We start from the raw sequence: 13,177 nt of genomic DNA, 5'->3' as shown, positions 1-13,177 counted from the left end.
CAGCTGTTGCGGTCAACCAAGGAGTGAAAAGCGAGGGTAGCCATTCTACTATTTCTCACCTGACTGCAACAGTATGTTCTTTATATGTGCTATAAGTATATATGCTCCTTCTCTTCAATATTATATATATTATTAATACCGATGTGTACTGTTGCAGTCCAGGTGGTGTTAGGTATACCCAAAGTGCTGTTAGCCACAGGGTTACAGAATATTGGCCCAGCGATGATAAAGGAATGGCATTATATATTTCCAATTCAGGATGGTGTGTGACTTTGGATGAACCTTTGTCACGTTCAGTGCCTGAGTCAATGCCTCCACACTCATTCCTGGGTTGCCCGCCACGACTCTTATTTTCATGCACCCCCCAAATCCCCAGACCGGGAAATCTGACCTTCCAGGGCACTTTCTCCTGGGTCAGGTTTGCAGAGCCAGATTGTCCCAACTCGGGAGCAAAAATTCAGGTCATAGTTCCAGATTATTAGTCCAAGGCTCTGGATTACTAGTTCAGTAACATAACCACTCTGCTACCATTCCTACACAAATACATATGCTTGTTATGTACAATATTTGGGGAAAAACTTTGTAAATATGCATCTCATATATTGTATGGTATACATCTGATGCTTATACACAATATATATGCAGTGTTACAATTGTATATATAATTTTTTACATTCATTATATATAATGAATATTTGTATACAAGGTTAGGTATACATATATAGTTGTGCATGTTCCTTAGAGTCATAGAATGATATGGCACAGAAAGAGGCCATTCAGTCGATGTGTCTGTGTCGACTCTTTGGTAAAGCTATCCAATTAGTTCCCAGCTCTTTCTCAAGGTCTGGTCATATTTTTTACCTTCAAGTATTTATCCATTTCCCTTTTGCTTCCACTGCCCTTTCAGTCATCACTTTTCGGATCACAAAGCCCAGTAAAAAATGTTCCCTCATGTCACATCTGGTTTTTTTGCTAAGCATCTTACAACTGAGTCCTCTGGTTATTGACCCTCCTGCCACTGGAAACAGTTTTTGCTTATGCACGCTATCAAACTTTTTCCATGATTTTGAACACCTCTATCAAATCTCTTCCTAATCTTCTCTGCTCTGAAGAGAATAACCCCAGCTTCTCCAGTCTCTTTACATAACTGAACTCCCTCATCCTGGTAAACCTCTTTGGTCTGTCTCCAAGGCCTTGACATCCTTCCTAAAGTATGGTCCCACAATATTCCAGCTGAGCCCTAACCAGTATTTAACAAAGCTTCTGCATAATCTCCTTGTTTTTGTATGCTATTGCTCTTTAACAAAGCCAAGGATCCCATATGCTTTTTAACAGCTTTCTCAACTTGTCCTGCCACTTCTTAGATTTGTGTGCACATGTCATCTGATCTCCCTATTCCTGCACCCCCTTTAAAATTGTACCATTTAGTTCACATCGTCTCTCCTCATTCTTCCTACTAAAATGCATTTCTTCACACATCTCTACGTGAAATTGTATCCGCCATGTGTCTACTCATTTCACCAGTATTTCTATATCCTGAAGTCTGTTCCTATCCTCCTCATTATTTACTAAATTTCTGTATTTCATGTCATCTGCAAACTTTGAAATTAGGGCCTATATCCCATCTGTAAGACCAGGTCATTGATATACCTCAAAATGACCCTTGGGGAACATCACTGTACACTTCCCTCCAGTCTGAAAACTAACTGATCACCACTACTCTCTGCTTTCTGTCCTTTGCTAATTTCATATCCACAATGCCACTGTCTCTTAATCCCATGTGCTTAACTTTTGCCAAGAAGTATATGGTACTGTGTCAAACACCTTTTGAAAGTCCAAATACACATCCCTCTACCCTCATCAACCATCTCCATTAGTTCATCAATGACTGCTATCAAATTAATCAAACATGATTTGTATTTAATTAATCCATGCTGACTTTCATTTATTATGCCATATTTTCCAAATGCTCATTAATTTTGTTCCAGATTATTGTCTCTGAAACTGTCCCCACCACCAACATTAGGCTAACTGACCTGTAGTTGCCAGGATTATCCCTCTCCCTTTTTGAACAGAGGTTTTACATTTGCAATCCTCCAGTCCTCTGGCACCACCTCCACATCCAAGGGGGATTGGAAAATTGTGGACAGAGCCTCTGCAATTTCCACCCTTACTGCCTTCAGCAACCCAGGATGCATCCCACCCAGATCAGGTGACTTTCCTTCTTTGACAACGGCCAACTGTTTAAGTTTCTCTTTATTTTTACCCTATTCAATATTGCTACTACTTCCTCCTTCTCTGTTACATTGGCAAAATCTACTTCTTTTGTGAAGACAGATACAAAATATTAATTTAGTACCTCAGATAGTGCCTCTGCCTCCAGTAGAATATATCCCTTTCGGTCGCTAATCAACCCCTTCTTTTGACAATTTTTATGTTTATGAAAAATATTTGCATTTTCTTTTATATTAACCACTTATCTATTCTCATACTCTCTTTTTTATGTAAGATATCATAGTACAGAAACAGAACATTTGGCCCAGGCAGTCCATGCCAGCATTTATGCTCCACTTTTCCTCATTTAAATCTACCATTGTAACCCCATTATTCCCTTTCCCCTCGTATGCTTGTTCAATTTCCCCTTAAACGCATCTAAACTATTCAGTTCAACCACTCTCTGTTGTAGCAACATTCACACCACTGGGTAAAGAAATTTCTCCTGAATTCCCTATTGGATTTCTTGATGATTAGCTTCTGTTGATGGCCTCTAGTTATGCTCTTCCCGACGAGGAAACAGTCTCTCTGTTTCCACACTATTGAAATCTTCCATAATTTTAAAGACCTCTATTAGGTCACCCCTTAGACTTCTTTCTCGAGAAAAGAGACCCAGCCTATCAATCCTTTCCTGATATGTATATCGACACAGTTCTGGTATTGTTCTTGTAAATCTTCTCTGCACCCTCTCCAGTGCCTCTAAATCCTTTTTATAAAATGGTGACCAGAACCGCTTGCTGTACTGTAAGTGTGGTCTAACCAGGGTTCAATACAGATTTAGCATAACTTCCCTACAGTCAATTCTATTTCTCTAGAAATAAAACCTAGTGCTTGGTTTATTTTTTATGGCCTTGCTAACCTGTGGTGCAACTTTTCATGATTGTGTATCTTTACTCCAAGTTCCTTTTGTTCCTCTACCCCACCTGGATGCACCTTCCTAGTGACCTCCCTTTTCTTCCTACCAAAATGTACCACCTCACATTTATCTGTGTTGAACCTCATTTGCCAATTATTTGCCTATTCTGCATGTTCATTCTATTTTTACGTCTCCTCTGTACTTTCTATATTCAGTTTAGTCTCTGGTGCAGGGTTTTCAACCACAGATCCACAGACCCCTAGGGCACAAGGTTTTAAGAGATCTGAAAAATCAGCATCTTTCAAGAATCTCTTTTTAAAAATTCCATTGTGCGAAAAAAAAATCCACTGTGCTATCCTGGATTGCGCTGGGAGCACATTTCATAAAACTGAACACATCCAGTATCGGTAGAAGCATAAGATGACAGGAAGAAATAAAAGTGCTGACGCTGGAAGGCTCTCCTCTCCCAAATCCACTAGTGGCAAGCCAATGTGCGCTCACGACCCACTGTGTGTAAGCAGAACAACTGATCGATGGAGTTTGATATCCATTTCGTGGATCAATGAATCCAGGATTAACCAAAGCACGTCAGTCAATATTTGGCTGGCTCCACTTTTTCTTCTTCATGTAGCTGACTACTGCTCATTCAAGACAGTTGTTTACAGAGCCGAGCACAAGGACAGCTGATCAAATTGCCTGCCGATGTGGCATCACTTGCATGTGGTGCGGATGGCCATGAAACGTAACTTTTTAAAAAATATATATGTAAAAAATACACCATTTTGCATTGGAGGGGTGAACCTGAAGCTTAGGTGCACATTGTATCTGCTGATCCACCTGATTTTCTGTTATGGGATCTTTCTATGTTCAAAGTTGTTGCTGGTTTTTATAATGTGACAGGAGCCACTCAGCATCAGCAATAAGTTTCACATTAAGTAAAACAAAAATAATAAATCCATCTCTTGTGTATAACTAATTTTTGTACAAAAAAAAACTTTTGTTACAGGGATCCCTTTCTAAGTTAGTCCTCTACCAGTTAAGTATTTTTACACTTGATTGTTCATTGCCCTTTTCTGTAAATATTCTAAATCTGAAATTATGATCACTATTCCCCACATACTCCCCCACTGAAACATGCACCACTTGCCTCACTTCATTCCTAGAACTAGATCCAGCACTGTTTCCTTCTTCGTTGGGGTGGAAACACTTACCAAGAATGTTCTCTTCTACAAAAGCAAAATACTGTGGATGTTGGAAATCTGAAATAAAAAGAGAAAATGCTGGAAATACTCAGCGGGTCAGGTTGCATTTGTGGAAATAGAAATAGAGTTTTAGGTCAATGACCTTTCATCAGAAGTGGAAGCCGATACAGACGTCAGAGTTTTTAAGCGAGCACAGGGGCAAGGAAAGGGAAGAAATAACACAAAGGAAGGTTTATATGGAGTGGATGGTAGAAATGATTAAACGACAAAAGGGATGATGGTGCAAGGTAGAAGTGGATAGTACTGGGACAAGTAAGCAAACAAAAGATAGCTCTAGAGGAGGTGTAAACGGCAACAGCAGAATTATTATTGGCATCTCCTACTGGACAATTGGTAGCAATGGATAACGATCTAAAATTGTTGAACACAAATGTTGAGTCTGGAAGATTGTGAAGTGCCTAGTCAAAAGATATGGGACTATTCTGTGAGCTTTCACCGAGTCTCTTTGGAACACTGTAAAAGTCCAAGTTCAGAGAGGACAGAGTAGGAGTGAGATGGAGAATTAAAATGGCAAATGATTGAAAGCTCAGGATCGCACTTGCAAACTTAACAAAGGTGTTCAGCAACGCGATCTGCAGTTGGTCTTCCCAGTGTAGAGATAACAACATGAGCAACAAATACAGACTAGGACATTGTGGGGGGAATGGTCCCTTCAGAATGCTGAAAGGCACATTACAACAGTGGCTACACTTCAGAAATGTTCATTAGCTGTAAAGTATTTTGGAACATCCTGAGATTGTGAAAGGGACAAGGGACTTAAGTTACACGGATAGAGCTGGGGTTGTTCTCCTCAGAGAATGTTGAGAGCAGATTTTAATTGAAATGCTCAAAATCATGACAGGTACAGAGAGAAACTATTCCCATTGGCAGAAGAGTCGAGAACCAGAGGACATCAATATAAAGTGATTGGCAAAACAACTCCGCTTAGAAGCCACACCCATTTTTTTTACAGTACTAGCTGTCATATTCTGGTAAGTTTTCACTGACACACTTAAAACCTTTGGGACATTTAAACAGCTTTTCAGTGTGTTAGTGAATGAGTGGGTGAAGTAAGTGGGTGTAGGAGTAGGGTGGATAAAGTAAGGGTTAGGGAGGTCAGGTCAGGGGAGAGAGTTAGGTGGTCAAAAGAGGAGATGGGAGGGTCGGGGAGATGTTGAGTGGTAGGGCCTAGTCAGGTTGCGTTGAGGGTGTCCGGAGGTGAGGTCAGGTCGGGGCAGTTGGGCTAGTCAAGGAAGATATTCAGGTGGTGAGGGTTAGACGGGGTAGAGGGGGGGCTGGTGGATTCAGTTGTACAGTTATCCAGGAGTTAAGACTAGGATTTTTCAGTCTAACATTTCCTGGGTAGCTATTCAGACTCTAACTCAGATTTGGAGACTTTTTTTGGAGAGTCCCAGGGAGCGGAGAATTGCCCATTGGAAGTTCAAGTTTCCCAGGCAATTCCCGCGGAGTCAGTGCATTGGGACTTCCAGGTCATCCAGACATGGTACGTCTTGGCAGAGTCAAGGGAGTGTTGGGGGGGGGGGGTAACATACAGTCTCTGACGATCCAGAAGATCTGGGACATTGATGTCTAGCTATGATCCTGTGATTTTGTGAAGCGCCTCAGGATGTTTGCCAACAGTAACGTCCCTATGTAAACAAAAAAAAAAGTCAGCTGTGACTCAGCTGGTGCCACCCTCGCCTCCGAGGGCTCTCTGGGTTCAAGTCCCACTCCGGGGCTTGAGTAGAGAAATCAAGACTGACACACACACTCCAGTGCAGGGCAGAGGAATTGGCTGCACTGCCGGAGGTGCCGCCTTTCAGACGAGATGTCAACTCGGGCTCCTGTCTGCTCTCTCAGGTGGATGCAAAAGATCCCCATGGCACCACTTCGAAGGGGAGCAGGGGCAGTTCTCCCCGGTGCCCCGGCCAATGCTTGCCCCTCAATCATCAGGAAAAACAGATTATCTAGGCACGTTTCATCCATTACGGTCTGCGACACCATAGGAAGCTGTGGTGCTGGGTCAATACTGGCCATTAATGATGCAGTGCTGTGGTTTTTATAATTACACATTATGGGTGTCTGTCGCTGTCTCAGGTCCTGCTGATTATCTCTAGCCCCCTGGGCCCAATGCTGATCCTCACCCGCTCTGCGCCGCCTCTCCCTGCCGGCTGAGGCCTACACCACAGGCCGCAGCCCTCACTCCATCGGTCCGCCGCCCGCTCTCCTTCTCTCCCCGGCCCCGAAACCCGTCCGCTCTCGAACCACCCGCCACCCGAAATAAAGGCGACCGTTCCTCAACAACAAACAACAACAACAACAACGACAACAACAAAAGGTTAAAGCCACTAACTGACCGGGGACCGTTTGTTTACGGAAAAGACGCAACCGGAAATATTGCTCGCATCCGGGCCCGTACAGCTCTTGTGGGAGTTGTAGTTTAACCCACCTCTTCCACTGCGCACGCGCGTGGTTCCATGACGTCAACAGTCAATCATTTCCCAGCTGCAGGGGTGTGGGCAGAGTCAGCTATCTATCAGACTTCCTCTGCTGGTTATTTCTGTTTCTTAGGGTTACCAGCCCTCCAGGATTGGCCTGGAGTCTCCAGGAATTGTAGATCAATGCCCTGAACACTGCTGTGTGAAATCCTGCAGAAAAAAAATCATTGGGAGATCAAAAAAGTTTGGATTTTTTTTTTTTGTCATTTTCTTTGAATATTTCTATTTACCCCAGAAAAAAATAATGAAAATGGGGGTGAGGGGGGGAAGGCTGTTTGGCTGACAGTCAAGCACCATCCAATTGGGTAACAAGTGTCTCTTTGCTTTTCAATTGGAGTAGGAAGGCAGTGCATCACAAAGATGGATGTGTTGGCTGAATAATGGCTGGAACATCGGGCAAGTCATGTGATGAAATCCAGGAATACATTGAATCACAGTTGGCAACCCTATTGTTTCTGCACATGAGCCGGTAAACCCAGTACAAATATCATCATAGAATGGTTACTGCACAGAAGAGGCCAGTTCGCCTGTCCTGTCTGTAAGTGCCACTCAGCCAACCCACTCCCCAACCCCTTCCCAGTACTCCAGCAATTTCTTTTTCTCTTGCAGGTGCTTTTCCAATTCTCTTCCAAAAGTCTGAATTGAATCTGCCTCCACCACACTCATTCTTAATCCTAACCACGTTCTATGTAAAGATGTCCCCAAGATTGTAGTCAATCGCCCTAAATCGGTGCGCTGTTTTCTTCAACCCTTCTGCCATAGTGTACAGAGAAACTGTTCCCAATCTACTCTGCCACTGGATTTGGAGCATCTTGTGAAGGCACCACTAGCTGGTACTTCTCCAGTGCTTTGAGGTGGCTGCTTCAGGTTGTCCAGATGTCTGAAGCACGTTAGGAAGACCGGGATCACTGCTGCCTTGGAAAACCATGAACTTAGTCCTACTGTTGAAATCCTAGTCCACAAATACTCTTTTCTTCAGTCAGCTGAAGGCTGAGCTGGCACATTGGAGGCGATGACTGCTTTTCTCATCGGTGTCTGCCCTCATCGAGAGGAGGCTCCCCAGAATTGTAAAGCTGTCCACATTCTCCAGGATCCTGCCATTGATGGTGGGGGAGGTGCTGTTCCGTGGGAACTGGTCAGAAGGCAGCCTTGACTTTCTGGATGTTTAGTAAAAGGCCCATTTCGCTTCAGGAGTCGTCATCAACAATGTCCTGGAGCTCAGTTCAAGTGAGCACACACATGCGTCATTGGCATGGACCTCAATAACTAAGGTTGGAGTGACTTTGGTTGAAGGCAGCATAGGTTGAACAGTTCCCAACCTGTTCTGTAAATTACCTCCACACCTGGCAGTAGTTTGCTGGAGATAAGATGCAGCAAGAATATGGAGAAGAGGGCTGGTATGATATGACAGACTTGTTTGACCTGTCTTCACTGAGATATGAACTGTGGTGATTGCATTGATGAGGGGCAGGGCTTGCTCATATCATTGTGGAGGAAGAGGATGGTGACAAATTTCCAAAGCCCATCCCTAATCACCCTTGAGAAGATGGTGGTGAATCATCTTCTTGAACTGCTGCATTCTATGTAGCGTAGCTACACCCACAGAGCTGTTAGGAAGGGAGTTCCTGGTTTTGAGCCAGTAACAGTGAAAGAACAGTGATTTGGTTCCAAGTCAGGCTAGTGTGTGACATGGAGGGGACCTTTCAGGTGGTGATGTTCCTAATGTTGGTCCAGGAGCAGCACAAAGGGTTATTATTTTTAGGGTAACTGCCATCTTCAATTTTGCAAGACCACTTTACATTAAGTTCAGTCTCTTGTGAAAGCTAAGTAAATTATATAACAGCTAAAGAAGCAAGATGGACCATTAGTGGGGGCATTATTAAAAACTTAAATGGAGACAAAAATCAATTTGATTTCAAAATTATACTTGAAGGTTAGTTCAAAAATCAATAAGAGTGCATCTGATGCAGATTTGGCTCATCAACTGGTCATTATTTCACTGCCATTGTGGAATCTTGCTGTGTGCAAATTACTGCAGAGACTACACTTCAGAAATACTGCTTTGGCTTTGAGTAAAGGGCTTTGGGACATCATGGCTGTAAAAGGCACTGTAAAAGAGTGCAAGTTTTTTTTCTGCTAGTTTGAGGAATTATCAAATATTGGGTATTGCCAGGTGTGATTAAAGTGTTTAAGAAAGCTCAATTATACTATGGATAAGTGGACTAAAATAGTATTAACTAATGGAAATCACCAATTAGTCACAGGTGTGGCTACACCAACACCATTTTAGCCACATGCACTTTTTGTAAAATCAATTCATGGATGGATGTCCACTTCACTGGTAAGGCCAGCAGTCCATGCTTAACTGCCCTTGAGAAAGCAGTGGGTGAGCTCTCCTTCTTGAATTGCTGGTATACCCATAGTGCTGTTAAGTAGGGAGTTCCAATGGAATTTTAGTAGCAAATGCCTTATACACAATATAGGCAAGTGTGTCTCAATGTAAACATCTATGACCATTTAGTGCAAAAGAAATTACCATCTTAATCTTTCAGAGTTTTGAATTCTGGCATGAATTTCTTATGCAGTGCATCTTAGATCAGTTTTTATTTTTGCACACAGGTGCAAATTGTACTTTTTCAGCCAACATTCTCAGCAATTGGTCTTGGATGTAGTCATACAACAGACCCACGCCAGTTCTCCATTAGTTGCTACTTGCCCCAGATGCTGATGTGCCCTACAGATACTCCTTGCTAGTGATGGAGATTCTTCTTTCTTCTGCTAGCCTGGAGTGGCTTGGTTATCCTGATGTATCTTGTGGGCAAGGGTTTGTACTATTCATAATTATTCAGTGCCTACATGTTAAACAACAGCTTCTCACTGATATCCAAATACTAAAAAATGGAACTAATATACACACTACTTTGAACAGCAGCATGCTAAACAGGAATGAATAAGTAATCAGTTACACTTGGAATAGAAATTTGAAAGTTTATTCATTGCAATCTTATATAAAATCTTCAACTTAATTAGTTTTACAATTAACTTACAGTAATACACATCAATACATTACATTGCCACTGCAGCGGGACAAGACTATGGTTTCCTTAATGCATTGTAGTAGTATTGAAAAAATACAGCTGGATGACTCCTGTTGAACTGAGCGAGGACTTTCTTTTTCTCTTTGGCAGGCAGCTTGGGGTTTTCGTCAATGGTTTTAAGTAGCAATAAAAGCTCGTTCCTGGTAGTCTTCCGCATATTGTTTTCACACGCAGCATGAGTAAGTCTTTCACAGTAAGTGTGCCCTGAGGAGAAGCAAGGAAGAAGTTACTGAAGACACCATAGCAGGGAAGAGAACTATAGTGTTAAGTTCAAGGCAGCATGAAAATAAGCATGCAATTCTGTATCCAAATCAGTACATTTTAATTCAAAAATTTTTACAAGCTTTCTATTTGAACCCAAATCTCAAAATGTTAGGTTTTGTGATTAAAATCCACCAAGTTGGCAGAAACCAGGAGTACAGTACTTTTAGATTAGCGCTTTATTTCAAAACTCTCAGATCTGTGTGCCAGCTCCCAATATTTTTTTACACTGCAAAACCATCTCCCTTACCCAAAGGGCAGAATTTTAAACCCATGATAAATTCTACCATCAGCACACAATTCCCAATCTGTTACAATCCTAACTAAATGTGAAAGTACCTTATTGGATATTTGACATCTGGTGAAATTTTTTGGACAAATTGATGCAAGTTTATCTGCTTTTATATTATTTTAGTGCCGCACCTGTGCTTCCAATTTCTGACATACAGACCTCACCATACTAATACCATTGACCCTGGCAAAGTAAACCAATGCTCACTGAGGCCAGTGATCAGGAAACTTTAGTTTAAAAAACTTGAAGGCTAACTTGATGCAAATTGTAAAGATATTTTGAAAGTTGAACTTTGCAGACCTACTAAGTTTGGCAAGTTACAGACTTAAAAATCAGCATACAATCTTACCTCCTATTTTGCAAAAGTATTAAAGTTGTTCATTTTAGTCTAGAACCAGTGCAAGTTAGGTAGCAACTCAGTTCACAGCACAGTCATCCATTTGGACTCCACACAAGTTTCCTTTCACCCCTAGTTTTCGGACCATTTCAGTACATCTTGCTATTCCTTTTGCTCATGTTTATCCAGCTTCCCCTTAAATGCATCTATACTGTGCACCTCAACATTCACATTCTAACCACTCTAGGTAAGAGGGTTCCCCCCCCACCCCCAAAACTCTTTACTGAATTGCTGAATTTACTACCATAGTGTAAATATGGGCTCTTAGTTTTGCTCTCTACCACACTTACTGAGTGTTAGTGCACAAATTAACATCCAGAATTACCATAAACAGACTTGTGTCCTTTTAAAAAGGGGAGATTTAGATTGAGGCCATCTCCTATTAACCCTATGAACTGGGAAATGTTTATAACCATACATTAAACTGAAGCTCAGACAGCTATACTAAAAGTTTCAAAATGCTTGTAAGGTCTTATGCAGAAATACAATACAGAAATTTGCAATTTTCTATTTTTCATACTGTAGCTCATTTGATGACCTCTGGTCAAGTATCAGAACACTTGCAAGCATAATGCAGAACTTTCAGCACAGTGAATGTAACCAGATCTATGCACACCTTCAACCACCAGCACCAAGCCTAACTTTACAACTCATTCAACAAGGTGCAACATTTAAGGGCTTTCACAAGACAAACAGCACATGAGTGGAAAATTGTCAATTCCCAATGTCTGCAGCTTGTGGGAATATCAACAGCACAACTGCTGGGGGGTAGCATATAATTACCAGCAGCAGCTTTTGGATTTCCACATCATCATCATCATGCAGACTCCAGGCTTTGCCAGTTTCAGTTGAGTAATAACAAAATGCACACTGACAGTTTTGCTGTCATTACCGCCAAAATTCAAACCAATATTTCTAGACATGCATCATACTGGAACTGGCTGCAGTACATGTGTGCCTTTAAGATTGATGGCTCAGGTATTTCAATTACTTCAGAAGCGGCACAAGTTACTCATCCCGTTCAGTTGTCACTTACCTATATCACGGTCTGGATCTCCACCACTTTGAATGAACATCAGTTTCTCACTCACCATTTTGTGCAATGACCCTGGGACCTGACAGATATAACTGGTGTTATTCAAAATCGCTCATGAAAAATCACTCCACATGCATTTCTGACTGCAGCAGTAAAATCTTCCCGCATCTTTTGCTGTACACTATCAGATGGCTCCTCAAAAAAAATGTAGAAAACAAAATTGTTTTGATTCATCCGAACCTAGACCATTATAAAAAAGTTGACACCAACTTCTCCAGAGACTTCTGACACAGGAAGTGAGAGTGCTACCACAGACATGGCTGACACTCCCTGGGGAAGGTACCAGCAGACTGTCAGCACCTGTAGACCTTGATAATTGGATTAATGTTAATAAGGATTAGAAGGACTCCATGGGCGGAATGTTTTGGCCCTGTCACAGCAGGGACGGGGTCGTAAAACGCGGTGAACCGTTCAGAGGCCCATTGACTTCGGCAGGTCCAGAAAAACCCCGCCAGGAGGAGAGGCCGTACAATTCTGCCCCATATTTCTATCCAGAAAGAAATGCTTTGTGATCCTCCCTCACCCCCTACTAGTTATCACATTTGACATTCACTCCATAGCTACCAATTTACTCTTAATTTGAAGAAAAATTGTGTTTTTGTTTTGGTCTAGGTTCCCAGCATCCGCAGTATTTTGCTTTTACTCTTAATTTGAAGCCGTTTAGGGAAAATCGTTAATTTCAATTGGAATCACGTTCTTGTATTGTTTTGTACAGATTTGATTTACTGGATAATTTGAATTTTTCAAGCAAAAATACTTGGAATTAACAGGGAGTGTGTCAATATTTTTTTTTAAAGTGTTAATTTTCCAAGTCCAATTTATAGCCAGGTAGACCCTCCTCCTAAGCATTCACTGACACAGCCTTAGGTTTCTTGCATTCCAGACTTTATAATCTCTTTAGATAAAAGCAAAAAAACTGCGGATGCTGGAAATCCAAAACAAAAATAAAAATACCTGGAAAAACTCAGGTCTGGCAGCATCTGCGGAGAGGAACACAATTAACATTTCGAGTCCGTATGACCCTTCAACAGAACTAAGTAAAAATAGAAGAGAAGTGAAATATAAGCTGGTTTAAGGGGGGGTGGGACAAGTAGAGCTGGATAGAGGGCCAGTGATAGGTGGAGATAGACAAAAGGACAAAGAGGTGTTGAAGGTGGTGATATT

General features: G+C 41.8%; 2 protein-coding genes across 10 annotated transcripts in view; both read right to left on the bottom strand.

Moving 5' to 3' along the window:
* Nucleotides 1-6,774, bottom strand: part of tcp11l1 (t-complex 11, testis-specific-like 1) — a 74,799-nt gene extending 68,025 nt beyond the window's left edge. For 3 of the 6 annotated variants that reach the window (XM_078549469.1, XM_078549468.1, XM_078549463.1), the window contains exons 1-2: nt 6,516-6,749; nt 4,342-4,389 (exon numbers count right to left, since the gene is read on the bottom strand). The gene's annotated coding sequence lies outside the window, so the exon portion shown is untranslated. Of the gene's footprint in view, nt 1-4,341; nt 4,390-6,515 lie in introns of all 6 variants that reach the window. The other 3 variants (XM_078549464.1, XM_078549465.1, XM_078549466.1) reach the window with 3 other exon arrangements.
* Nucleotides 6,775-9,845: 3,071 nt separating this feature from the next.
* Nucleotides 9,846-13,177, bottom strand: part of depdc7a (DEP domain containing 7, paralog a) — a 44,303-nt gene continuing 40,971 nt past the window's right edge. For all 4 annotated transcript variants that reach the window (XM_078549458.1, XM_078549460.1, XM_078549456.1 and 1 more), the window contains 2 exons: nt 11,954-12,032; nt 9,846-10,171 (listed from right to left, as the gene is read on the bottom strand). In XM_078549458.1, the coding sequence (XP_078405584.1) occupies nt 9,963-10,171; nt 11,954-12,032 (288 nt within the window). In that variant the 3' untranslated portion in view covers nt 9,846-9,962. The remainder of the gene's footprint in view (nt 10,172-11,953; nt 12,033-13,177) is intronic.

This window comes from Cetorhinus maximus, chromosome 9 (assembly GCF_964194155.1).
Source record: "Cetorhinus maximus chromosome 9, sCetMax3.hap1.1, whole genome shotgun sequence".
NCBI classification, from domain to species: domain Eukaryota; kingdom Metazoa; phylum Chordata; class Chondrichthyes; order Lamniformes; family Cetorhinidae; genus Cetorhinus; species Cetorhinus maximus.
Note: the sequence above shows the minus strand (reverse complement) of the source record. Positions and strands in the feature narration are given on the sequence as shown.